This window comes from Malassezia pachydermatis (assembly GCF_001278385.1).
Source record: "Malassezia pachydermatis strain CBS 1879 chromosome Unknown scaffold4, whole genome shotgun sequence".
Classification (NCBI taxonomy): domain Eukaryota; kingdom Fungi; phylum Basidiomycota; class Malasseziomycetes; order Malasseziales; family Malasseziaceae; genus Malassezia; species Malassezia pachydermatis.
The window spans coordinates 353,341-378,098 of NW_017253141.1; the positions used below are offsets into that span (position 1 = coordinate 353,341).

Genomic DNA, 24,758 nt, shown 5'->3' on the forward strand with positions numbered 1-24,758 from the left:
CATAGCCTCCATACCGGTTTCGTCAGTACCATGTCGGCGTTGCTGCCTCGTTCGCCTGCGCCGCCTGTGGACGTACCACCGGGCGCTTCGACGCTGTTGGTAGGTGCTAATACCCACCTTGCTATCCATGTATCCCATGAAGGTGCCCAGGACGAACGTACCATACATACCATCCAACTCACATTGGAAAAGGAAGGCGGTGCCGAGGCCCTGATCGATCCGGCCGCTACGATGCGTGTCGTAGCGCCCTGTGCAGCGTACACACATCCATCCCAAGAGCCCAACGATCACTCACTTTCGACAAGGTCCAAGCGGATGGCCTTAGTAGACATGTCTGCGCCCCACACGCTCAGCGCTGCGCAAACGTGGACGTGGATCTACGTGCTAGTAACGCTATGGCCTGACCAAGAATACTTTGTTTGGCGCCGCTCATCGGCATTGGACGTGGAAACAGTACTGTCTTGTGGCCTTGCTATTCCTCACCCGGACAGCTTGCAGACAGGCTCGTGGGCCGAGCAGGGCGATCTGCTTGTGCCTCGTGCCGCTTTCTGGCAAGGTGCAGGGCCCTTCGTCGCTGGATCCTGGGTGCCCATGTTGGACCGCATAGGCGCTGTAAATGCGTACCCCATGCTTCCTATGACATACAAGCATGGCGCTGGTCCAAATGGTTTGTTGGCCTCTACCCAGCATCCACTACGCCCTTTGAAGCTGGGCGCCTGGCGTACCAAAGAGACGCCAGATGTGCCTCTGTACCGCCGGTACATCCCTGCGCTTCAGCAGACACTGACCTTCCGCCTGGCACGCGCCTCATGCAAGGAGGATGTAGATCTTCTTCACAAATGGCATGCTACGGAACGCGTCAACACAGGCTGGCGTCAGGATATGCCTTGGGAAGACCATAAAAAGTACCTGGAAAACCAAGAGGCTAGCAGTGATTCTGTGGCCTTGATTGGCGAATGGGATGGTGAGCCCTTTGGCTATGTGGAAATCTACCATGTCCAGGAATCACCGCTACGCAACTTCTTCGATGCAGGTGCCTATGACTGTGGTTTCCATGCGTTGGTCGGAGAAGAAAAGTACCGTGGACCTCACCGCGTGCGTTCCTGGATGGGCAGTGTGATCCACCTCCTCTTTCTTCTGGACGCACGTACTATGCGTGTAGTAAGCGAGCCTCGTGCAAGCAATACCAAGATGGTCGAATACGAGTGCCTTTGCGGTGGCCATGTGGAAAAGGTATGTGGAAACGACATGACTGACGTGCAGCTCATTGACCTGCCACACAAACGCGCTGCCCTGGTGTGGATTCCGCGAGAGCGGTTCTTCCAGCTGTGCCCTATGGGCCCTTTGAATACGTAGTCTAGAAAGTACATGAGGATCTATGAACATGACAGAAATGCGATCCGATGCCATAACACAAACCACCTAGCGAAGATAGTAGGAACGACGTGAAGGCGCGTCCGTGGACGCTTGGCTTAGGGGAAGTGGGGACAAGTCCGATTTGGGTGTACTAGACCGTTTCACAGCGTCTGCCACGTAGGCTGGGGTCGTAGGGACAATATGACCGTTTTCATCACAGTATGAAGCCACAGAGGAGGGAGTGAATGTCGGGGGCAAGGTCTTGGAGGAAGCGAACGGCGTCGCAGCCACCTCGTTGACGGCCTTCTCCTGGAAGGCCAGCCGCGGTGTTGAGCTGGGCGTCGCAGCGTGAGAGTCTGTACCCTTTTTGATGGGCGCCCGTACTGTGTCAGAATTGTGGGAAATAGATGGCTGCTTATCATCGCGAAATACAGAGACGCCGAGGCCTTGAACGTGTGAGCTTTGTGGCATAGCATCCAGCGGCTTGGCGTTGGAGCGGCGCATTGTCGCTGAGCGTGCCATACGAGGGGAGACACGACGCACAGGCACATCCGCCTCGGGATCTTCCGGTGGGACGAGTGTCGTGATGGAGTCAGGAAGCACCATCGAAGGGAAAACGCCCTCGGCTACAACACCTACCTTGGGCGTCGCAGGCACAAGCGACTCGTTCGTTGGCCAATCCTCCGCACCGAGACGCGGACTGCTCCGCACAGATGGAAGCAGTACTGTATCATCCTGGCGAGTTTGTGCCTCTGATTGGTGCCGGGTATGCCGACGTGACAGCTGCACGCCCAGCCCAGTAAGACCAGGCGATTGTGGGCACGTCGTGAAAGTGTGATGGGAAAGGGGTGGAAGTGTACGTGGCTCGTACATGTCAGCCGTCCGTATGGGGGATGACGGCGTGGCGGGTCTAGGAGCATGGCCGGTCGACCATGTCGGAGTAGGACCCTCAAAGGTCGACTGGGACGAAACCAGACGAGGTGTGGATGGCATAACTACCTCAGAGGAGGCCCATCCGTGCTTTTCAGCGAGACGTCGTGAGCGGCGCATAGGCACACTCTGATCGTCGGTGGGAGGCATCGTGGTCGATCCAGGGGACGAAGGCGACGGCACCATTCCAACGTAGCCACCGCACCAATCGCCGGATCGGTTGGGACGCCTGTGGGAACGATAAACACGCTCGTACGCCCGGCAGGCTATGCATGCCCTCCACAAACCACGTGGCATGCCAGACTCGCATCCAGGGACTAGCAAGGTGGTGGGTTCCTTGTGAATGGCTTGGGCAGGCCGCCTGCTCTTAGCACACGAGACTCGGCCTTGGACCTTATCTCGTGCCATGCGCTGGGATTTGGAGTTGCGAAATGTGGCGAAGCGTCGTACGCCGTCCACGTTATCATCCAATGTGCTAGTGGATGCAGACGAATATACTTATACCATTTACGATGGCTACCCGAAAGCGCAGTACCATTTCTTGATTGTGCCTCGTCTGCCCTGCTCCATCGAAGGAAAAGGGCCAGGAGGGAAGATAGATGTCACTACAAACGACCTAAATACCCTCAGCACCCTGCTTGCCAGTGGGCATGCTGAGCCGATCCTCGAACGGTTGGCACGCGCAAGCGAACGTGTACGTCCATATGTACTAACGCCAGCTTAAAACGCGTATTCGCGCATCCATGCGTTATGTCACCATCACACCAGACGGTCACGGCGTGTATGAGCCCGACAAGCCGCCATCCGGGTCCGAATGGGGCATCCACTGTGGCTTCCATGCTGTGCCATCCATGCGTCATTTGCACCTGCACGTCATTTCCGATGACTTTGTCTCAGACCGATTGAAATATCGCAAACATTACCTATCTTTCCACCCCACATTGGACCACTTTGTTACGTTGGAAGATGCGCTGGCAATGGCCCGCCAAGGCGTACGAGAAGTAGGTGGCATCACGAACTAACGCATTAGCTACCCTATGCGCCCTCACACTACGAGGACGTATTGCATGGTCCTTTGGTATCACTGGACATGACAACGACCTATCCAACAATCTCTACGCTCAAAGACGCTCTGCTGCAGCGGTGGAGGGAGATACGCTCGGCCACACCTGCGACACTACCAGTAGAGCTGATGAACAAAGACAGACGACTTGCCCCCACCGTGTTACACTCACGCCCAGCACCGGCCCCGTCGAAGCATCGCCCAAAGGAAGAACACGGCACTGGCCGTGCGTAGGATGGGTAGATGTGGGAGCGCCTAGTGTGTACATGTACATGACACTGCCTGTACTTAGCGCGGGTGGCATATGCCGTGGCTCCACGGCCAACACATAGGTTGTATCGTGCATGCGCACCATGTACACAGGATGGGCCTCCCGCTTCGAGGCTAGGACGTAGGCCATTCCAGGTAGCGAGGCCGTATGCTGCCATGCACTGAGCTGCACTGGCTTTGGTGGTACAAACACGTGTGCATCAACGTCGTGCTGCAGTAATACGGCCTGATCACGTAGTCCAGGTGCGGCCTTGGCGAGAAATGTCACGGTCTCTTTGGCTGTCTCGATACGCCCATCGCCATAGACCATGGAAATGTGCCAAGTCGTGCCCACGGCCATATCGTCCTCGTCCATCGCCTCATGAAGCAAGCTTGATCGCGGCATGGCGTCTTGCGCGTATTTCTGGGTCCCCTCCATCATGGCCATAAGATCCGAAGGGTCCAAGGTCTCGAGAACACCATCTTCGTCCGAAAACACCTGTACCCACCGTGTGCCTTCATGTGCCTTGGCCAGGTGCAGTGTAAGTAGGACATGCGATGGCGTCGTTTCGTACATCCAAATACTGCCATCCACATCAATGTCGGCCCACAAGGCACGCGATTGGTACGTCCCTGCACGAATAGCCGTTTCCGCAGGCGACAGTGCAGGCGCACTTGCATTCTCCTCCGTGATGGACGCGGACATAGCCTCTGTGGCCAGCGACAAGCTGAGTCCTTTCCGCGAAAAGTGTGCGCGTACAGCTTGCTTGGGGATGGACAGGGGCAAGGTCCATACAAGCATCACTGTATCTGGGGTCTGCGACCATGCATACGGCGCTGCTTCAAAAGGGGGCATGTCATGGATTGTCTCTGCAGTGGCAGGGGCAGAAGGCGTACGCAAAGGTGCCTCGGAACCGATGAGGTACGTGGGGCCATCGCTATCGAGCCAGGTACATGGCTCGTCGCAGCACACATGCCATCGTAGCGAGACGGCCGAGGCCGACTCGAACGTCGCATGTAGAAGAATAAGATCAAAATCTGTGCGCATGCGAGTCGTCGTGCTCGCATCGGAGGATGTACGACGCGCACGCTGTAAGACCATATGTATACTCTCGTCCTGGCGCAAGGCATGTACGACGTACCATGGCAAAGGCGTGCCAGGTGTCACCAACGCTGGCACAGACACGAGTTTGGATGTATATGACACGCTAGACTCGTCCATCGCAAGAGAAAGCACCCACACAAACGTATCGCTACCACTGACGATCCACGTTGCATCGTCTAGGCCATACACACTCGGCATGTGCTCGGAGCCATCGGTACACATATCAGGGGGAAGTGGACATTGAAGCATAGGCTCATACAGATCATCTGCACGCATAAACACCACCGTGTTATGCTCGCTGACATACGCGAGGACCGTGCCAGAGGATGTAGCCAAGGGCTCTTGCCTCGCGCGCGCTTTCAGCTCTTTGTACCCCAACGTGGTGGCCGCATTGGAATGGTACGTATTGGCATGCTCTGAGAGCGGGTAGGTATGTACCTGGACCTCTGACGAGTCCACCAAACGGTACGCCTCAAACGCCGGTGGCAGACGCGCACGGTCCGCACGAAACATGGAAGGCAGGACGAGCGAGACGAACGGCCTCCACATGCGACCAAAATGAAAAAACGCCTGGTGCTATGGAGACTACGCTGACGTGGCTGAGACACTGGACGACACGCCATCAACGTCACCACGCGTCTCTCGGATACGTCGGAGAACAAGAAGTGTACGTGCCAGTGGCGCCTCCGTATCAGATGGCATCTCTGAATCCGAGTCGTAGGGGTCGTTGGACTTGACATGCTCCCACGCCTCGTCGACCAACGAGGGGGTGTGCGTATCGGACGCAGAGAGATCCAAATCCCACAAAGAAGGCGTACTATCGCCCTGCGAATCATTCTCACCATCTACCATGTCAGATGGTGTACCACGCTCACGCGAATGCGATTGCCGCGACGATAGTCGTGCGCGCTTGACAAAGCCAATGGGCGAGCGTGTGAGCGCACCGGCATGGGAGCCAGCTGCCGCCGCGTTCGCAAGGATATTCGCAAGCGGATAGCAACTTTGTGTCGTCATAGAAATCCGCTTCTTGGGCTTTGCCTCATCAGCACGTCCATGCTCTGGATCATCGAGAATACCACTTTGCGCGAGTACTTTGGCCTGCTCTTCCTCCTGAAAGCGGACCAGGAAAGCACTTCGCTCCCCCTGCATTTGCTTACCCCATGCCACCTCTTCCGGCGGATCTTGATCTTCACGCAGGTATGCGTCCAAGTTCATCTTCGGAAGAGAGGGAATCAACAGGCGATGGGTATGCGATTCAGGGCAGGGTGGAATGACAGGCAAATCTTCCGTATCCGCCTGGCGTTTTCGGCTTGCACGACGTGTGGACTGCTCGTTCTGAGCTTCGGCCAAGTGCTCATATTTTTCTCGCCACTGCGCATACTCAGGGTTGGGCAATCCACGCCACAATGGATGATTGTTATCCAGCGGCGTCGAGCCTTGCTGGACCCATGCGTCATGCGCTGCCATGCGTGCCGCCCGCGACACATCATCGTCAAATGGATTTTCAGTCCCAGGAGCGCCAGGCGAGAGACCGGCCGGACCTTCCAAATAGTGGTACAACAGCCATAAAAAGGTATTCGCACGATCCTTTGCGGAGATGGGATACTGTGTCTGGGGAAAGAAGAGGGAGTGCATATCATGGGTCGGTGGGAAGTGAAGGCCCATGACGTCGGGCGCTTGCTGCGTAAGAAGGAAGATAAGAGTCACCACGGAGGTGGGAGGCCGGTTGCTGCGACGCAGCCGACGTGCCACCTCAGCTAGATCCGTGGGTACCTCTTCTGTATCTTCTCCGTGGTCGTGTCGGGCAGACGCCGAAGCGGTACCAGAGCCGCCAGGAGGACCAGGTCGCTCGTAGGGAAGAAGCACAGCTTTCAGTAGCGACTTCATACGTGGGGCATCTTGCATGTTACGTCGTGTGTTCTCTGACTTTTGCAGAGAGGGCACAGGATGGTAACTTCGCAGAATCGTCTTCATTTCCGGATAAAAGGCCAACGTCGTATTAATGCGGCCCACGTTCACAAGAAGACAGACTTTCGAAAAGTCTTCCGCATACTCTTCGTCCAGGAAGCATTTTTCACGCATGCTTTTCGTACATTTGCTGCTGTTCATCAGAGCTTCGATATACAGCTCTTTAAATGTGAGCTTCTCAGCACCAGGATGTTCCCATGGGGAGTTTTTCGCATCGTCCTCCAGCTCGGCCGTGGGCGTGATCGAGCTAGGGTAATTGGTATCACGCCACGACATGTACGCTTCACGACGTTCTTTCCAGGCTTCCAGCTCCGCCGGCGACTCGTCAGCACGCCGTGCCGAGCCAGCCGATTGGCCGTAAGGCCACACATACGTCGGAAAGGGACCAGCCATAGCGGCAGCCACAGACGCTTGCACAGCTGGCGGGGCGTTCTTTAGCGCATTGCGGTCCGCCTCGTTGGACGGCGTATCATCGCCTTTCTCGATATTTTGTACAAACGACGACATGGGTGCACCGCGTGTGCCTGGTCGCGGGTTGGTGAATACGCGGCGCGTGTCCGAAAACAGGTAGCACAACATAGCATGTTGTACGTCGGTACGTGTAAGTGGCTCACCATCATAACGCTTCACTGGCTGATTTCGCACTTGCGACGCGCTGCATAGGTAAGAAAAGAAGATATACGTACTTGCGTGGGCCCACAGACGGACCAGTCGAAGAGCCAGCGGCTTCCGACATAGGCGTATCATCACGCAGATCGGGCGACTTTTCCACCATCGTCGTGGGAGTCGCTTGGTTCGTCTCTCGCTGGAGCCTCTCGTCGGAGACCTGATTATTCATTCATTCGTCCGCAGCGCCAACAGCGCCGCGCGTGCCATGCCCGATAGAAGGATCGGGGTTGCAGAGGTGGAGGAAGACGTGACAGACCAGGACAGCGGGCGATCTTGTCTGCACGGCCAGTGCCACGACAGAGCTATGGCCAAGAAGAAAAAGCTGCAGTTAAAGTCAAATGTCCAACGTGGCTTTGCGACAACATCCGTTCCCAAGCGGGATACAGGAAAGACCACAGATACCAAGGCAGATGACTCAGCACCCTCAGCAGCAGCTACGTCGTCATCCACAGTGGCGGAAGTAGCATCGCATGCGGCTGAGATCGATGCAGCGATGCAAGATCCGTCGCCAGCCGATGCTTCCCAAGACAAATCCACAGGGGATACATACGATCCAGAAGCGGAAGAAATACAAGCGCTGCAAAACTTGGTAGAGATGATCTACCCGAGAGTGGAGAAAGAAGTACAACGACGCAGTAAGACGGTGGATCTGCAGCAGCGCTTTGCGAAATCCATTCAAGCTGTGTCGTTTCCTATCGATGTGCGTGATACAGCGCTTCGATTCGCGCGGCATGAGAATGATGGCTTGCGCGGAGATATCGACTTGCCCCCGTGCCAGGACGTAAACGATCCGGTCTTAGCCGGGATGTTGGGCAGATCCACGGCAGCAGAATCGGAAGCGAAAGAGCTGGAACATGCGTTGATTGTATGGGAAATGCTACGAACTCTTGGGTTTTCGCGCCATCATGCGACTGTGGCGCTGCAATATGCCCCGAATCTCGATGTGGAAGAATGTGTGGCTTGGCTCCTAACGCAGCTGGATGCAGAAGAATACCGGAAGCTATCGTTCCATGTTGATACGCCTCAAGACCATGTCATCTCGCGTGCTGCGGCCATGGACACAAGTGTGCCACCGCCATCGTCTTGGTACGACTTTACACGGGTAGAGCGTGAAGGTTTTGCGGCCCATACGTCCCAAGGGGACAAGGAAGAGACGTCCAAGGCCAAAGTGGACGACACCATTGACACGGATCGTGTGAGTGAGGCACAGGTCACAGCTTTGACTACCAAGGCGCGGGCTCTCATTACAGAGCTGCATGCCTTGCTGGACGAAGACTCGCCTTGCCTTGATATCGTGGAGTACCCCAATGAAGCCTGGTCGACAGCGCGTATTATGTCGCTTCAGATTGAGCAAGATCGGACGCAGCGACGGCGGACGCTGGGCGGTACGCCATCGGAAGCGCTGAAACAAGCATTGGATCACGATGCACTGGAGAAGCAGCTCACGCAACTACTTCAGCGTGCCAACGATGTAATGCAGCAGAGCGAGATGCAGCCTGATTTTCGCCGACCTCTCGCTCAGCAGCGATTTAAGGAGCGTATGAAGCAGCGCCAAGATGAGGAGGCCGCCCAGGCCCAAGCGCAGAAGGCCGAAGAGGCAGCACGTGCCCAGCGCCGTCGTGAGATTGAGAAGTTGGAGCAGCCGGACGAAGACAACGACGAACCAATCGATGCGCTGGAGGACGAGGGCGCTTTGGATTTGCTAGAGACCGCCGCCGCGGAGGAGTCTGTGACAGCAGGCTCGCACGTGCAAATTCGTGACATCGCGACCCAGGGCGCCCAGCGTACGCCACGCGCGCTGCTCAGCGATGCGGTGCAGCAGAACGATCCGCATGCACGAATTAAGTACACGCCGGTCTCTTCAGGTGGCCAAGTGCACCGCAGTCGTGTTGATATTGCATGGAGTGCGAAAGGCAATCGGCCAGCCTACGTCGATTCGTTTGCGCTGACAACGCAAGGCTGTACCTCGCGTGTGTTAGCTGACGATCTCGTGGCGACCTTAGCCTTGAACTGTGTCGGCCGTGAGAAGCATATCGTACGGCAGCTCGGCACAGGATTCCGCGCATGTTGGGACGAGCTCGAAGCCGCACGAGCGACACAGAAAGACGCGTTCTTGCGAGACGAAGTGCTGCATGTACGGCATGTGCTGTCACTGCGCGAGGCAAGTGCTACGCCTGCCGCTCTGGACAAGGCAGCGAAAGAGCGAGCGAAGCCGTCGCGTGAGAAAGCAACAAATTCTATGACCACGCTCTCCCAAGCACAGCCAGACCCTGCCCTAGCTGAGATGTGGGCTGATCGGCAAGCAAGGGACGCGTATGTGGCCATGCTGCGTGGCCGTCAAGACTTGCCGATCTTCCAGGCACGGCAGCAGATTCTAGACAGTGTGGCACAGTCGCAGGTGGTCGTGCTCAGTGGTGAGACAGGGTGCGGTAAATCCACGCAGTTGCCTGCGTACCTACTGGAAGACTGCTTATCGCGTGGCGAGCGATGCAAGATCTACGTCACGGAGCCACGGCGTATTTCTGCCATGTCGTTGGCGGAGCGTGTCTCGCAGGAACTGGGCGAGGCGCCCAAAAGTGTGGGCACAGGCGATAGCTTGGTCGGCTATGCCATTCGCTTGGAAAGCCAGATCGGCCCGCAAGCGCGCCTTGTGTATGCAACCACAGGCATTGTGCTGCGTATGCTTGAGTCGTCAGTCTTGGACGAGGTGACCCATATTATTATCGACGAAGTGCATGAACGTTCGATTGAGTCAGACTTTTTGCTGATTGTCTTGAAATCGCTCATGCGACAACGCCCCGATCTCAAGGTCGTACTGATGTCGGCGACGCTGGATGCACATCGCATTAGCGAGTACTTTGGTGGGTGCCCTACGCTGAGTGTGCCGGGCCGCACATTCCCGGTGGACAGCTACTTTTTGGAAGACGCCCTCGAGCTGTGTGACTACACGCTGGAGCCCGATTCTCCCTATGCACGCACAGATGAGCGTACCAACAAGGTCGACGTACGCAGTGCCGACGCGGAAGACGCGGGTGAGGAGGACGAAGACGAGGTGGCCGAGGCTGACCCGGCCCCAGGCTCCGCTATCGATGCTGTAACGTATTCGTCCAAGACGGTGGATACGCTAGCGCATCTGAACGAGCACAAGATCAACTACGAGCTGATTACGCTGCTGCTATTGCGCATTTGCACTGACCAAGCGTATGCATCAATGAGCCGCGCTATTCTGGTGTTCTTGCCGGGTATGGGGGAAATTCGCGAGTGTTTGCGTCATCTGGGCGAACATGCCGAGTTCCAGCAGGGATGTGTCACGCATGTGCTCCACTCGAGTGTCGCGTCAGAGGACCAGAGTGCTGCGTTCCTGCCGCCGCCGCCCGGGCAGCGCAAGATTGTGCTGGCGACCAACATTGCAGAGACGGGTATTACGATCCCGGATATTACGTGTGTCATTGACTCAGGTCGTCATCGCGAGATGCGGTACGATGAGAAGCGCAAGATTAGCCGCCTGGTAGAGTGCTTTGTCGCCCAAAGCAATGCCAAGCAGCGCCGTGGTCGCGCAGGCCGTGTGCAGCATGGCCTGTGTTTCCACTTGTTCACTCGCAAGCGCTATGACGAGTACTTGGACCCTCATCCGTTGCCGGAAATGCTGCGTCTATCGCTGCAAGAGCTGGCTCTGCAGCTCAAAGTCATGCCGTTGCAGATCGGACGCTCAGTGGAAGATGCGCTCTCGCAGGCGCTCGATCCACCACAGCCGGCCAACATCCAGCGGGCCGTCGCCTCACTGGTCGAAGTAGAAGCACTTACACCCACAGAGGCGATCACACCGCTAGGTCGCCATCTGTGCCATATGCCTCTGGACGTCCACCTGGCCAAGTTCTTATTGATTGCGGCCCTGTTCCGATGCACCGATGCTGCTTTGACCATTGCGGCCTTGCTCAACGCCAAGTCGCCATTCCTCAAGACATTGGGCCAAGAGACAGGGCGTGGTCGCGCGGCGTTCCAGCACGGCGAGCCCAGCGACTTTTTGGCCTTTGTGAGCATGTATCGCGCATGGCGCGCTGCCGTTGGACGGCAGCAAGGACGTGCGTTCTGTGCATCGCATGGTCTTAGTGCAGATGCGCTCTACCAAATGGAAGAGCTGCGGCAGCAGTACTTGGCATACCTGGTCGACACAGGGTTCGTGCGTGTGGATGCGAGCGTGCGTCATGACTTGGTACGCCGACGCACACGGCATGGCCGTCCTCGCTTGATGGAGATCCCAGCGCACCTCGATACGTACAGCCAGAGCGGAGCTGTCATCACGCTAGCCCTGGTCGCCGCCATGTACCCCAAGCTGCTGATCGTCGACGAAAAGACGCAGCAGATGCGCACACTGACGAACAATCAGCCAGCGGTCATTCATCCGTCCTCTGTGAATGCACGCAAACCACTCGGTACACCGTCCACCCACTTTGTGCTGTACCATTCGATTGTGTACTCCCACCGGCTCTATGCATGGGATACGGCAGCCGTGGACGACCGAATGGTCCTGCTCGTCGGCGGAGAGGCCGAGTTCAAGCATACAAGCCGAAGTGTGTATATTGATCATAACCGTATACGAATGGCTACGTACGATGCATCGTCACTCGTGGCTTTGCGCCTGCTACGTGATCAGCTGCGGCAGCTGATGCATGCCTCGTTCCGCAAACCTGGCACGCCATGGACGCCAGCACAAGAGCATATCTTCTCCCTGGTCCTGGCGCTGATCGGCGCGGATACCAAGACGATCCCCGAGGCTACCTAGAGTCCTAGCGACACAGGGATGAGCGCATAAACGCATTGTAACGACCGCCCGCTACGTTCGCTCCAATGTCGTGGACCAGCTTCTGCAACGTAGCTTTCTCTTCCTCCGATAGCGTTACATACGCACCACGTACGTTGTTCAGCATATTCGTCGTCTTGGTCGTGCCAGGGATCGGAATGACTTTCTCATACTGCATGAGCTCCCATGCCAGGGTCAGCGCAATGGCGTCGTACCCACATTGCGCGCCAAACGCCTCCAACTTCGCAGCTAGTGCCTTGTTTTTGTCAAAGTTTGTACCATCAAAGCGCTCCAGCATACCACGTGACGCCCGAAGATCCAACGCCTTGGCACCCGTCAGCAGACCCCAGCCAAGAGGCGAGTACGCAACCACAGTCAAGCCCAGCTCCTTGCATGCTTGCAACACGCCATTCTGCTCAATGTCCAGCGTGAAAGGGCTATACTCCACCTCCACGGTAGCGATCGGGGCGACAGCATGCGATCGACGAATGGTATCGGCACTGACCTCACTGAGGCCGATATGCGAAAAGAGGCCCTCTTTCTGCAGCTTGTGCAGCGTCTGCATCGTTGTCTCAAGGGCTGTGTTCATATCACGACGAGCAGGACCGTAGATATCGATGCGCTTTTGCGGTCCCAGGGCCTTTTGGGCCTCAGCCAATTCGGCACGTAGATTGGCCTCCGAGCAGTCAGGACGACTCAAATCGCCGATGCCATGGAAGCCGCCCTTCACGCCAATCGTTACTTTGTCGGCAAGGTCAGGGTAGGCAGCAAAGAAACGGCCCAGGAGCTTCAGGTTGGCGAGCGGGTCTGATGTACCATAAAAGGTAGCACTGTTCCAGTAAGTGACGCCCTGCTCTACAGCCGCCAACATCATCTCAAACGCCTGCTTGTCCGGCACAGAAGCAGTTTCTCCATTCCATGTCAGGCGCATAAGGCCTAGTCCAATGCATCCGACGTGGATACTCGATGCTGTGCCGCCCAAGGCACGTGTAGGTAGTGCCATGATGATCGTGGGATGTGGCACGGCCCTTCGGTAACCTGACATGCACTCCACATCCCAACCATATCTGACTAACTAAATGGCGGTCGGACCGCGTGCGAAAAGTGCGCAGCGACGTAGGCAGGCAGGCAGGTAGGCAAGCAGGCATAAAGAGTCGCTGTAAAAGTACTGTGCCTACACACTGGTATGAATTAAACGACGTTCACGTTCGCCGGCATAGGTTCTGTCGCCGCCTCAGTGGGCGTCGAGGCACGGCGAGATGTAAATAATGTACAAAACGAAAAGGGGGGGTCATGCTCAAAGCGAGTCATAGGCGTGCCGTCCTGCAACGTGGACCGTTTAACGACAATCTTGTACCTAAACACCCATGGGAAGATGACGTACCAGCAGAGCCAGTATAGTGCACCAACGACAAAGAAACCGCAGGCCACAGCTGGAGCTAGTGCGTACCAGATGGTTTTGTACTGGGCTTCCTGCTTGCTAGGCGGTGGAATCCAAGGAACCACCACAAGGAAGAGAGAAACGAGCGTGAAAAAGATAGCAATGGGGAACGTGGCACGGAAGGGTGGAGCCCAGTTGCGGAGCCACGAAGGCTTAATGCGCCATGAGTCAGGCATATAGGTAATGCAAAGACCGAGACCCACAGCAGTGTTGACAATGTTCAAGGGATAGGATGCTAGGTTCAAGACAAATGTATACGCGTCGCCCTGCGGAGGCGCCAGCATGAGAATGAGTGTGACAATGGCATGCCATGTAAGACCAGCCATGGGTGCGTTGAACGGGCGGTTGGACGCAAAGATCTTGGAGAAGGGAATAAGACCATCACGGCCAAGCGCTTGGTTCAGACGACCCTGTGAAAAAAGCACAGCGAACACATTGGCCACAGCGGAGAGGGCCACAAACACAGACAGCGCCTTGGTGGAACGCTCGCCAAACATGTGCTTGAAGAAGTATGCTGCGATAATCTGCTCACTACCGCGGATTTCGTCCAGCGGCACAGCAGCAAAGTACGCCACTTGCGAGAGCACATATAGAATAGTAAGGATGAGCAGCGCACAGCAGCCAGCCACTTTCATCGTGCGTGCAGGATTCTTGACCTCACCTAGCGCATAAAACAGGTTGGAGTACCCAACGTAGCTCCAGATGGCATTGTAAATGCATGAAGCTACGCCGTAAATGTCGCTGCGTGTGCCAGCAAACGCATTTGTAAAATTGTCAGGCGTGGGACCCTCAGTTTGGCCCGCGAGGGCAGCAAAGCCGGCAAATACAATAAGAAGAAGGATGACCACCTTGAAAATACCAATTACATTCTGGAAAATCAGACCAACACGGAGCATCGTGCTGTGCATAATCAGCGCGGCCATGATCACAGCAACACCAATACCTTTTGAGTTCCACTGCGTCGGCTCACTACCACCAGCACGAATGAAATACTGGCCAGCGGCGTTCGCATTGCCGGCCGCTTGGCCCAGCAATAGCGCTTGTGCTGCAAACATCGAAGCGGTGAGAAAGTTGGGTTTGCGGAAGACGTATTGCAGGTAGTTCAACTCACCGCCATTGCGGTGCATTTTCATGGCAAATTCAGCATACACGGCAAAGCCACAGCCAGCAATCAAACCACCGATTACCCAGTACATCAGACTCATACCCACACTGCCGCTCTGGTTCAAAATGGTCGACGTGGTGGAGAAGACACCAGTACCAAGGATACGATTCACCATCAAAAACACCGCAGAAAGTGTGCCTAGGTTACGACCTTGAGGTAGTTCATTGTAAGCAAGTTCAGCATCTGCTTCTTCATCCCGCTTTTCAGAATCGCTGTTCGCAAGTACAGATACGTCGTCATCACGGGCCTCCACTGGCGTAGCGTAGCCATCCAGGGGAGATTTTGTGTCCCCTAAAGGATAGGGATGGCCCTCCTCGTACCTGATGGGGGGCTCGACAAGCTCCATGGTACCGGGATCTAGAAGAATGCCAAGGCCAACACGAGAATCTTCCTAACTTTTCTTGGGCATGTTTTTTGACAGTTGGGTCCGCACTCAGCCTTCTGGCGCAATGACGAGCACGTCATTTCTAGACGAGGTGGAGGACCAATAAGACACTTAAAAATAGGGTGAATCGCAAAACGAGTGCCTATTGGCCCTGTGCTGTTTAAGGCATTGCCCCTTGTGTGAAAAAGAGAAAACTTAGACGCAACTACGAAACTTAGACAAACGTGGAAGGGACTGTGCGTGTCGGGTCCCACGCCAACATAGCAGGTGCTACAAGATCGTGGTGCCATCGATTCGGTAAAGATGTAGGGCAAGTAGGCATGGGGGAGGGCCAGGGACATGATGTAGAAGGAAGCACGGCAGGTTGCGTACCGCTCTGGGGCAGTGGAGACGATTGCGTAAGTGTACCTTCTATACAGATGCCCTCGTCATGCAACGATTGCATCGAATGGGGGTACGGGCGAAGAGATGACACCTGTACTGGCATAGACCATCCCTCCTCAATACCACGACGATGCAGCTCATTGGATAACTGGAATGGGGAGGAAAGCGCCAGCGCAGCCACGTGCAAAGCACCGGCACTCAGCGGAGGCACATGCAGAGACGTCACGCCTGACGTACAAGGCAAGCCAAGCCATTGCTCAAGAGCAGGGACATTCAGTTCCAAATCATCAAAGTCTAGGCGAGGTAGTGAGTCAAGTGGGCTGAATACAAGGCACTGTTGGGCATTGTCCATGTCGAGCAACTGATCCAACGTCAGCGTGGGTCCTTGTGCCGTATCCCGTGGATCAACCTCCGATGTCGATTGGCCCATCTGAGAAGAAGAGACGTGCGTCATGACAGGTGAGGGAGGTGTCACTCCAAGTGTCTGCTGGTTCGCAACTTCAAACGCGAATGGATCTCCAGCGCCTGGAAGATTCCAATCAGAGTCTAGAGAGAGAGGGTCCTCGATCTTGACATGGTTGGATTCATGGCTCTGACCCGAGACGTTCGGCGAAGATGTTTGTGACTCGGACGAGGTATGCCGAGGACTTGGCGGTGGCTCCAGCTTGGGGGCAGGCGGTATATCGCGTGATCCGGAGATGACACCCGGTTCTGTTATGGTAGTACGACGAGAATTGGAGCGCCGATTTCGCCGGTTTTGGAACTGCGCAGGAGTAAGCATGTGGCCTATATACATACCCATATAGTAACTTGTCGTGGCTGTAATCCTGTGGCTTCTGCCAGTTTGTATTTCTCTGCCTGCGTGATATTGGGCGCATGTTCAAAGGCATTTTCTAAAATGGCCAGTGCATGCGCACTATGACCTCGGTGACCGTCGCTGGATGAGGCATTGGCATCTGTTTCGTACGACTTAAGACGCTCATCCACCAGATCCAAAATGGCTTGTTGCAAGTCCCGCGCAGCGGCCATACAGCGCTGCTCAAAGAGTCTTTGAATCTGTGGTAGCACACGGTGACGAGTGGATCCCCATCGCTGCTGTACGTCAACAAAGTGTGCAGAATACATGTTCTTCAGCCGTTCCAATACTCTCTCGTACATAACTAAAAGAGCATCATGTACATTGTTGGCAAGAGGACGCTGACGCAGCGCAGTAACGAACGACGTTGATCGGATTCGTCTCAGATCCAAACACATAATAGGCACATCAGGAATGGGGCTTGTCACAAGAGATGGACAGTCCGTCTTGAGTCCTTGTAGTTTAGCAAGGCACTCATCAAGCAAATCAAGACCAGGACGCATACAAAAGTGGGGACACAATATGCATGACGTCGCTCTTATATAGGGGCTGCGCTCCAAGCGGCCTGTGCGGCGGGTGTAGATGTGGAGGCGTCTTTGTGTTTCAATATGCGTGGCGCTTTCGATGGGAGTACGACGCCCATTGAGGAAAACAAACACAGCCAATCTGCCAGCCACACAAGCACCGCATCGCAGACATACGAAAATGATAGGCTGCGATGGTCTATCGCCGATAAAGATCGGTCGTTGGCATCTTGGCCCTTTGTGTTGGACGCTGATCGAAGAGACACTTAGTCTCACCTAGGTCACAGAATCTGTCATACGTTGATTCCTGCCCCCATCGAGTCCTCATGCTATCACAGGAGGAAGTGTGCCAGAAGTTATTGGACTTTGAATTTTCTGTCCTTAATGCGCTTGCCACAGATGTTGATGACGTGCAGTATGAGTACATTCGAGAGCTCACCACGTTGGTAGGTGAGACGCTGTCACAGCAACAAGCGCAGGGCGAATTGTCTCTGTCGACTCTGCAACTTGGCATTCGAGTACGCGAGCGGCTTGACCAGTTGCGGTATGTCCTGCACGAGCAGCGGCACCAGGTGCAGCGTATCCAGTCGGATACGAACCTAGAGCTGACCAGCATATTACGACGTCATATACATACTGGATCGTCACCAGTATACAGAGAGCGCCGCGATACAACGCTTAACGCTTCGTTCATGCGTGATTGGTTCCTTCGAAATTTGGGACACCCATTTCCCACCCGCGAAGACAAGCAAGCGATCCTAGCTGGTAGCAACGCACGTATCAGAGATCGTACTACGCGTCTTCGGTACAACCAAGTCGTTTTGTGGTTTATCAACACGCGGCGACGCTGCGGATGGACGTCGTTCCTGCGAAAGTATGCCAATGGTAACAAAGACACCATGGCCGATATCGCATGGGCACTTCAGGAAGAGCAAGGGGGGACACATGAGACGCGTGCATGGTCTGCGGGCCCCACCAAAGCAGCCACGCCGAAAACTACAGCGCGTTCAGCGAAAGAAGCAAACATTCTGCCTGCAAAGAAAGGACTCCCAGCCGTGCTGCCTCATATTAGCGAGGACACAGCAGTAGCTATGCGGACGGAGTGGGAGCAGATGGTAGAGCGTGTCCGCTACGGAATTAAGGAGCGCATTGGCGATTGGATGGACGAAGTAATTCGCGATACGCACAGCAGCGCATCAGAGGAGCGACGTGGGACACCGAGGAAATAGTGTGGAGGTAGACAAGCAGAGATTTTTGCGACGGTGCTTTTCGTTGCTGCCAACGATTATGCCGTCGTACGCCCATACTGTTGGCGACCCCACCGAGCTAGTATCGACGCTGGATACTCAGATCCAAGCAGTAAAGAATGAACTCGACCAAACGTTCGACAAGCCGATGAACGCTTGCCTATCGGACCTGGAATCCAAAGACGCAATTGCACGTGCGCGAGACCCTCAAGCGCTATTACAGCACCGACTTACAGCGGCAAAGACGCTGGTCAGCGCTTCCTACGTGTATTTGGATGCTGTATGGATGTATCTGAAAGCAAAGGGTGTGGATCCAACGACACACCCTGTCCATGAGAAGCTGGAACGTGTCCAGGCGTATTTTGCCAAGCTCAAAGAGGCGACAGAGAACAAGGATGCACCTACCCAGAGGATTGATATGGAAGCTGCGGGCCGTATGATTAAGGCGGTGGTGCCGGAGGGCACACATACGCGCTTTGATGAAACGACAGAACCACATAAGCCATCTTCATCAAGCTTCCAGAAACATGATAAAGAGACGAACACTACTGCGTCCGAACCACCTACAAAAAAGAAGAAGAAAGATAAGAAGAAGAAGAAGACGAAGTAAATACGAGCAGAGAGAGAGTAGTTTTGCTGCTTGTATGGATACCCTAGTGTTGTTATTTTCGTAGGAGCCGAGCGTCTCTTTCTACCAAGTAATTGGGCCCGATTTGGCGCGATGAACTGCCGCGGTCGACCGATCTTCAGAATTTCCACCATGCATTTTTTGCGAGTGGTACGGCGTCCGCCAAAGAGCCATGTCCGATGCTTAGCTCGTGCTCTGAGCACAGGCAGTGAGCCAACAGCCTGGGCCACTGCTTTGGAGGCAGCACCGGCCCCAGAAGCGCCCACCTTAGATGCATTGGATGCTTTGCGACCCAATCCTCCTGTGCGATCTTCCAAACACACCGAAGCTTCGCAATGGTCCAAGGCCTATGACCGTGTCAACGATGCCTTTACACGCCCCCAACTGTATCGCCTTGCGAAGGAGGCAGATATAAAAGGTGTTCGCTCTTCGACACCCAAAGCACAGCTCGTAAAAGCCGTCTTGCAGCATCGATTTGCTTTGACAGACCCTACCATCAAAGCGAAACAGGCTTGCGAATTTGTGCCTTTCCCATTAAGTCATGTATTCTTACTCGCACAGCAGGGAGCACCCCTCTTCCAGGTGGCCCGAGATGCAGGCGCCTCTGTCACTATTAGCAAGAATGGGACGGCCATGGGCGTGTCGATCACTGGCAGTACGGCAGCCATTGAACACGTCAAGGCATGGCTACATACCTTTGAAGCATCCATTCACACGGCAAAGATGCAAGGCACGGTACCGCCATTCATGCTGCCATGGCTTTCACGTCAGACAAAATGCCATGTGGCGTCAGAGGAGAACACGCTGCGTCTTACGTACGTCGACCCACGCACAGCCGATGACGTCCACATGCTGGTGACGCAGCAGGCACACACTGCACCCTTGTCATGGCGCGATGTATGGTGTTATGGAGTGAATCGTGCCACAGCTGTGACCAATCTGCCCTTTGTGCCGGGTAGTGTTGCTGATGCTGCTACCCACTATGCGATCACGCAAGGAACGTATTCACGTTGGATGCATGAGCCCAGCAACGATGATCCGTCTGCTCTCTACGACGTGGCACACGCTACACCATGTGATATATCGACCATGAAAGACATTGTGCAGACACAGGCATCGTCGCTTGATCCTCTGCTATGCTGCGATACAGGCGTAACGAAGCTGCGCCTCTCGTTTGGCCACCTGCTCTGGCAGTCCATGCCCCGAACGACGCAGCCACTCACTACGCCGCATACCCATACTGGCGTCTTTGTGGAAGCATGCCCGCCTAGCTGCATGCGTCGCGTACCTACGATACCCGGCTGGACTGAACTGGAAATGGACGAAGCGACATGGGAACGTTTCTACTATCGCTTGCCCAGCCCTTCAGGCACTCACGATTTGGTTCTCACATATGCTGTGCATGAGCATGGTAAGACGTTCCATTCTGCTATGTGGCAATCAACACTGGACACATACGTTGCTTGTCCAACTGTCTCGGTGGATGCGAGAGTCACTGCTGTGTGGGAAGCACCTGCCTCCATGGAGCGTTTACGTGAGACGGCTCTTCGTACATACTTGGACAGCACTACGGAGTCCTCGCAGGCAGATATGTTGCCCCCACAGGTGCTGGAACTACGTCTTTCTGACAATGTCATGGCTCAAGCTAGGCTCTGGCGCACAGAGCATGTCGTCCAACGCTCATCGACGCTCTTCCACACGACCGAACAGGAAGAATTGGTCCTCAGCCGCGATGCTACACGACGACCCACAATGCCCTACCACGTCCCTATCGTATCTTGGACTTGGTCAGCATGGCCGCACGACCCGCTCTCGGTCCTGCGGGCCGTCGTACAGCCAGCCTACAAAGCATTGGGCCGCCAGACAGAAGAACATCGTCTATAGCCATTGTCTATCTTCCACGTGTTGTCCCTCCACATGTCGACGTGGTGGCCCCGCCGCCACGGCGTCTGCATCGGCTCTTACGACGCCACGACTGTGTCATTGAGAGGACAGCATGACACGGTACTGGGCATCCGTAGCTGTGATCTTTGCGGCGCTTATGCATGTATGCCATGCGTATATGGCCATGCTGGAGGACAGCAAAGAAATGCGGCAAGCTTGCAGTGGCATGTGGGCTGGCACCAACACAAGCGTGGAAGGTAGGTGAATTGGCACATGCTCATTCGACAGTGGTTTTCTACCCTAATTCTACGGGTCGTGTCACTACCATCATCTATGAGGCCGAAGAAATCGATCTGATCGGCAAGTATGATGTCGCACAGGAAAAATACGGCCACTATGTACGTCGCGCGCTAATGCTGACGCAGTTCAAAACCTACATTTGTACATCGCTTGCTATGCAGCATGGACTGTGTACGCAAGATCAGTTGGGCTATTATATTGTTGATAACAGCACGACCGTAAACACCATTCAACAAAAGCAGTTTGATTTCGGTGAGAAATTGACGGAGCCACAAAGCATGACATACCCTGTGACGTCAACAGGCTTTTACTGCGTTGGTGTTATGCCTCTTACAACGTCTACCACTGCCAAAAATACAGAGCGATTCCATGGTCACGTTGAGTACCATAACCGGTTCGATGGCCAGCTAGCTGCAGCCCAGCATCCTAAGCTCTATGTACGTCCTGTGCGATTGTCACTTATATTAGCTTTACTTCCTTCTTATGGTATTGTATATGGCTATGGGCGGCGCTTGGCTATTTGCTTGCTTCAAGTACCGTGATCAGATTGTTACAGTGCAGCATTTCATTTCAGGCGTGATTGCTTTCCTCGTGATTGAGATGCTGTGTGAGTGGATGTTCTACCGCTACTACAACCTGCATGCCATTGACTTGATGAAGTTTGAGGCCATGGATGGTAGTGCCGGTGTCACCGCTACAGCACGTACGCTGCTAGTTCTCTCGAGTGTGCTGGAGGCCATGCGCGACAGCTTGTCGTTCTTTTTGCTGCTCATCGTGTCGTACGTATACCTGCTACCTAATATGACAGAATGGGCTATGGCGTAGTACGTCCGACTATCGGTCGCGCCATCATTAAAGTGTATATTCTGACCGCCTTCCACTTTGTATTTGGCGTAATGTACTCGGTTGGTCTGATTCTCGTGCTGCTGGAAGATGCTGGCGCGTGGGTCGTGTTATTCATCTTCCCTCTGGCATTTACACTCACAGCCTTCTACATGTGGATTATGTTCTCACTCAAGGCGACCATCCAGGACCTCACGGAACGTCATCAAACATTCAAGTGTGCTATGTTTAAGCGCCTGCAGGCCATCTTGATGGGCACTATCATCACTATCGCCGTCTACTTCTTTGCGCTAGTCATCCTTGTATCGTTGAATGGTACAGGTGACTTTGCTGATGACTCATGGAAGTATCGGTGGTTTATTCTCGATGGCTTTCTTTCCATGGTATACTTTGTTGTGTTTGCGCTCATTGCTTGGCAATGGCGTCCCACAGGTCATAATATGCGCCTGGCCATGTCAGATGAGCTTGCCACGGATGAGGAGGCTGCAGGTGCTACCTACGATGTGCCGACTATCGACTCCGATCATGAAGAGATTGATGCAGATGCAGAAGAAGTGGAATCTGTACATCTACAACAACTCTCGCACGCACAGGCGCATGGCGACGACCTTCCATCGTACGCCTCTGTCTCTGCCTTGGCTGATGAGCATGAGACAACTACGTCGAAGGACCCTGATGCCTTGGTCTTTGACTTGGACGATAATGCCTCTATGAAAAAGCACGCTTCCTTTGACGAACACGATGCAGAAGACTTTGAGATGGAACGACTCACGCTTGACGATGACGATGACAGAACCAAGTAGTTTCCTGCATACCCATCATACTGTTAGGCTATAGACTTCTTCGTCGTGTACCCTTCGCCTGGCAGAGTTTGTGCTTGGTGGTCTATTTTTGTCGTACGCATACCCACGCACGTGCAAAAGTTTCGTAGGAATAGCAAACCGAAATGGTGCAAATACATCCTCCACTTCCCCGCACTATATATATAAATAACGTGCCTGACCATGGTAATGTACACGTCGTATCTCTGGCATGATTCGGTGGCATCTCGTTCTACTCTCAGGGTTACTTCTTTCCATTCACGTATATGGATATACATTCAATATCGAGAAGAAAACCTCTCTCTATCCAGTATGCAGCTGGATGTGGGCTGGTAGAGATTCCAACATAGAAGGTATGTTTGTCATGACACTAATGAATAGTGGTCATAACGCCAAAGACCACTCAAAATGTGTTTGCCTTTGTGTTTGACTCTAAAAGATTACAGACATTGACCAAGCCTGAGAGTGCCTGGCGTGGTGCTTCTGACTCGAACAGAGCTACTAGCCAATTACAGAGCAAAGATGGATCGGACGTACGTCGTAATCCTACTAAAATCTTTGACAAATAACCTGTGCATGAACAAATTCCATCACTTTCACATGAATACGGGGCTGAGGCATACACAGAAATGGATTCGTCCTATACTTTCCCCAGATTTCTATTGTGTTAGTATTGTGGCGAGCGGTACAGATGGAGGTATGGAACTGGAAAATCGTGTCTATGGGTATATTCAATTCAATAATGAATTTGAAGGACATTTACCTGCAAATGAATACCCGAAACTTTATGTGAGTTACAATTAGGCTAATTCAGCTCTATGCCACATGTACAGGTATTCTCTTTATCATTACTGCCACATGGATCACTCTATGTTTTCATTCGCAGAAGAAACTCCATTTCTTACAGCATCTGCTTACCGTTACAGCAGTTCTTTTCCTTGCACAAATGTATTTCCAATGGAAGTTTTATTCTTACATGAATAACCACCCAATTGATATCAGTCAACTCGTCTCTGTTTACGATGATAACAATATCACGGCAACAGTGCAACGACTTGGCATGTATTTCAGCTTTCTTAAGAGAGTCAAGGATATCATGATTATAACATGTCTGTTCCTCATGCCGTACGTACCGATGTTTCTAACGTAAGAGCGAGCGAGCCTACTTTCTATATTAATGCGCGGAACATTGCCTGCGTTTCTTTTTCCCTCATGCAAGGAATAAGTACATTCATCGATACTTATAATTTAACCGTCTTAGGATCTGAAAATAACACAAGGTACCATATAACACTTATTATGCAATTCCTGTCGTGCTCTCTTTCAATGCTATCGGCTTCGTTTGAAAACTCTAATCGACAAGGTACAAGGAAGAAGAGGATCAAATCTACAAACTATTTCCATATATGTCTTCTTGTGGGTGGATGGTCCTGTTTCCTGATTTTGCGTCAAGTCATTCTCTCACAGGCTTCTCTTGCTTTTGCGCGAATTCCTGCTAAGATCTTATGGCCATATTTATGGATGCTGACGGATTTTATCCCGCTGGTCTTTGGTATTTCATCGTTCATTGTTTTCATGTTTGTACTCTTCCCTCGTTACCTTTACGCTATACAGTTACCTGACGAGGCTGGATTCAATTTGGCGACAAATAAGGATCATTCGGAAGAAAAGATCTCTGAAACGAACTTGAGCTCTGCAAGAAACTAAATTTCAATTTACTGACACTATGGTGATAAGGACCCGGATTGTTTCTAGTACATGGTTTAGGATGTCATGCAGAGAGCAGAGTTCCTATATTTATGTTGTATATTTCACAACGATTTAACAGCCATGTGATGGGAGAATACTCGGTAAAGTACACAATAGGGGAGCAACTTCAGCGTTAGCCCATAACTTCGTCAAACCAATTTTCAAGTTCATAAAGGTCCCTATTTCCTCCACTTCGACAACCCCGCATTTCTGAGGTACCTTTAAGTGCTTCCCTTGACTAGGGTGCAGACGACTTTAAGAACGTCTCATGCCATATTTATCTGCTTATTTATTGCAGTACCTGGCTACTTATACCTTGCCCAACGATTTCTGCTCATCAGCTTGTTCCTAGATATGCTTCCTCTCTTATTAGGCACGTGGGCCACTGTA

At 53.6% G+C, this 24,758-nt stretch overlaps 12 protein-coding genes across 12 annotated transcripts; 7 read left to right on the top strand and 5 right to left on the bottom strand.

The window, feature by feature from the left end:
• Positions 1–30: 30 nt before the first annotated feature.
• Positions 31–1,356, top strand: Malapachy_3914 (hypothetical protein; the record flags this gene model as incomplete). The annotated part of the gene is made up of 2 exons (XM_018138373.1): positions 31–1,233; positions 1,264–1,356. 2 exons carry the CDS (start codon positions 31–33, stop codon positions 1,354–1,356), a joined length of 1,296 nt encoding a protein of 431 aa, XP_017991757.1.
• A 66-nt stretch (positions 1,357–1,422) lies between these two features.
• On the bottom strand, positions 1,423–2,472 carry Malapachy_3932 (hypothetical protein; the record flags this gene model as incomplete). The annotated part of the gene is made up of 1 exon (XM_018138391.1): positions 1,423–2,472. The coding sequence occupies one exon, from the start codon at positions 2,470–2,472 to the stop codon at positions 1,423–1,425; it is 1,050 nt and encodes a 349-aa protein (XP_017991674.1).
• Positions 2,473–2,692: 220 nt separating this feature from the next.
• Positions 2,693–3,308, top strand: Malapachy_3907 (hit-like protein; the record flags this gene model as incomplete). Its single annotated transcript, XM_018138366.1, has 2 exons — positions 2,693–2,984; positions 3,055–3,308. 2 exons carry the CDS (start codon positions 2,693–2,695, stop codon positions 3,306–3,308), a joined length of 546 nt encoding a protein of 181 aa, XP_017992018.1.
• Positions 3,309–3,407: 99 nt separating this feature from the next.
• On the bottom strand, positions 3,408–5,216 carry Malapachy_3926 (hypothetical protein; the record flags this gene model as incomplete). The annotated part of the gene is made up of 1 exon (XM_018138385.1): positions 3,408–5,216. One exon carries the CDS (start codon positions 5,214–5,216, stop codon positions 3,408–3,410), a length of 1,809 nt encoding a protein of 602 aa, XP_017991923.1.
• A 72-nt stretch (positions 5,217–5,288) lies between these two features.
• Malapachy_3925 (hypothetical protein) lies at positions 5,289–7,446 on the bottom strand (the record flags this gene model as incomplete). Its single annotated transcript, XM_018138384.1, has 2 exons — positions 5,289–7,326; positions 7,358–7,446. The coding sequence occupies 2 exons, from the start codon at positions 7,444–7,446 to the stop codon at positions 5,289–5,291; spliced, it is 2,127 nt and encodes a 708-aa protein (XP_017991924.1).
• Positions 7,447–7,644: 198 nt separating this feature from the next.
• Malapachy_3893 (p-loop containing nucleoside triphosphate hydrolase protein) lies at positions 7,645–12,123 on the top strand (the record flags this gene model as incomplete). Its single annotated transcript, XM_018138352.1, has 1 exon — positions 7,645–12,123. The coding sequence occupies one exon, from the start codon at positions 7,645–7,647 to the stop codon at positions 12,121–12,123; it is 4,479 nt and encodes a 1,492-aa protein (XP_017991832.1).
• A 4-nt stretch (positions 12,124–12,127) lies between these two features.
• Malapachy_3903 (hypothetical protein) lies at positions 12,128–13,144 on the bottom strand (the record flags this gene model as incomplete). Its single annotated transcript, XM_018138362.1, has 1 exon — positions 12,128–13,144. The coding sequence occupies one exon, from the start codon at positions 13,142–13,144 to the stop codon at positions 12,128–12,130; it is 1,017 nt and encodes a 338-aa protein (XP_017992103.1).
• A 188-nt stretch (positions 13,145–13,332) lies between these two features.
• On the bottom strand, positions 13,333–16,545 carry Malapachy_3924 (high-affinity methionine permease; the record flags this gene model as incomplete). The annotated part of the gene is made up of 3 exons (XM_018138383.1): positions 13,333–15,038; positions 15,541–16,279; positions 16,315–16,545. The coding sequence occupies 3 exons, from the start codon at positions 16,543–16,545 to the stop codon at positions 13,333–13,335; spliced, it is 2,676 nt and encodes an 891-aa protein (XP_017991925.1).
• Positions 16,546–17,222: 677 nt separating this feature from the next.
• Positions 17,223–18,125, top strand: Malapachy_3918 (homeodomain transcription factor be; the record flags this gene model as incomplete). The annotated part of the gene is made up of 1 exon (XM_018138377.1): positions 17,223–18,125. One exon carries the CDS (start codon positions 17,223–17,225, stop codon positions 18,123–18,125), a length of 903 nt encoding a protein of 300 aa, XP_017992061.1.
• A 58-nt stretch (positions 18,126–18,183) lies between these two features.
• Positions 18,184–18,753, top strand: Malapachy_3919 (hypothetical protein; the record flags this gene model as incomplete). Its single annotated transcript, XM_018138378.1, has 1 exon — positions 18,184–18,753. One exon carries the CDS (start codon positions 18,184–18,186, stop codon positions 18,751–18,753), a length of 570 nt encoding a protein of 189 aa, XP_017992062.1.
• Positions 18,754–18,903: 150 nt separating this feature from the next.
• Positions 18,904–20,655, top strand: Malapachy_3909 (hypothetical protein; the record flags this gene model as incomplete). The annotated part of the gene is made up of 1 exon (XM_018138368.1): positions 18,904–20,655. The coding sequence occupies one exon, from the start codon at positions 18,904–18,906 to the stop codon at positions 20,653–20,655; it is 1,752 nt and encodes a 583-aa protein (XP_017992075.1).
• A 112-nt stretch (positions 20,656–20,767) lies between these two features.
• Malapachy_3910 (ptm1-member of the major facilitator superfamily) lies at positions 20,768–22,601 on the top strand (the record flags this gene model as incomplete). The annotated part of the gene is made up of 5 exons (XM_018138369.1): positions 20,768–20,912; positions 20,944–21,053; positions 21,081–21,392; positions 21,424–21,734; positions 21,764–22,601. The coding sequence occupies 5 exons, from the start codon at positions 20,768–20,770 to the stop codon at positions 22,599–22,601; spliced, it is 1,716 nt and encodes a 571-aa protein (XP_017992011.1).
• Positions 22,602–24,758: the final 2,157 nt, after the last annotated feature.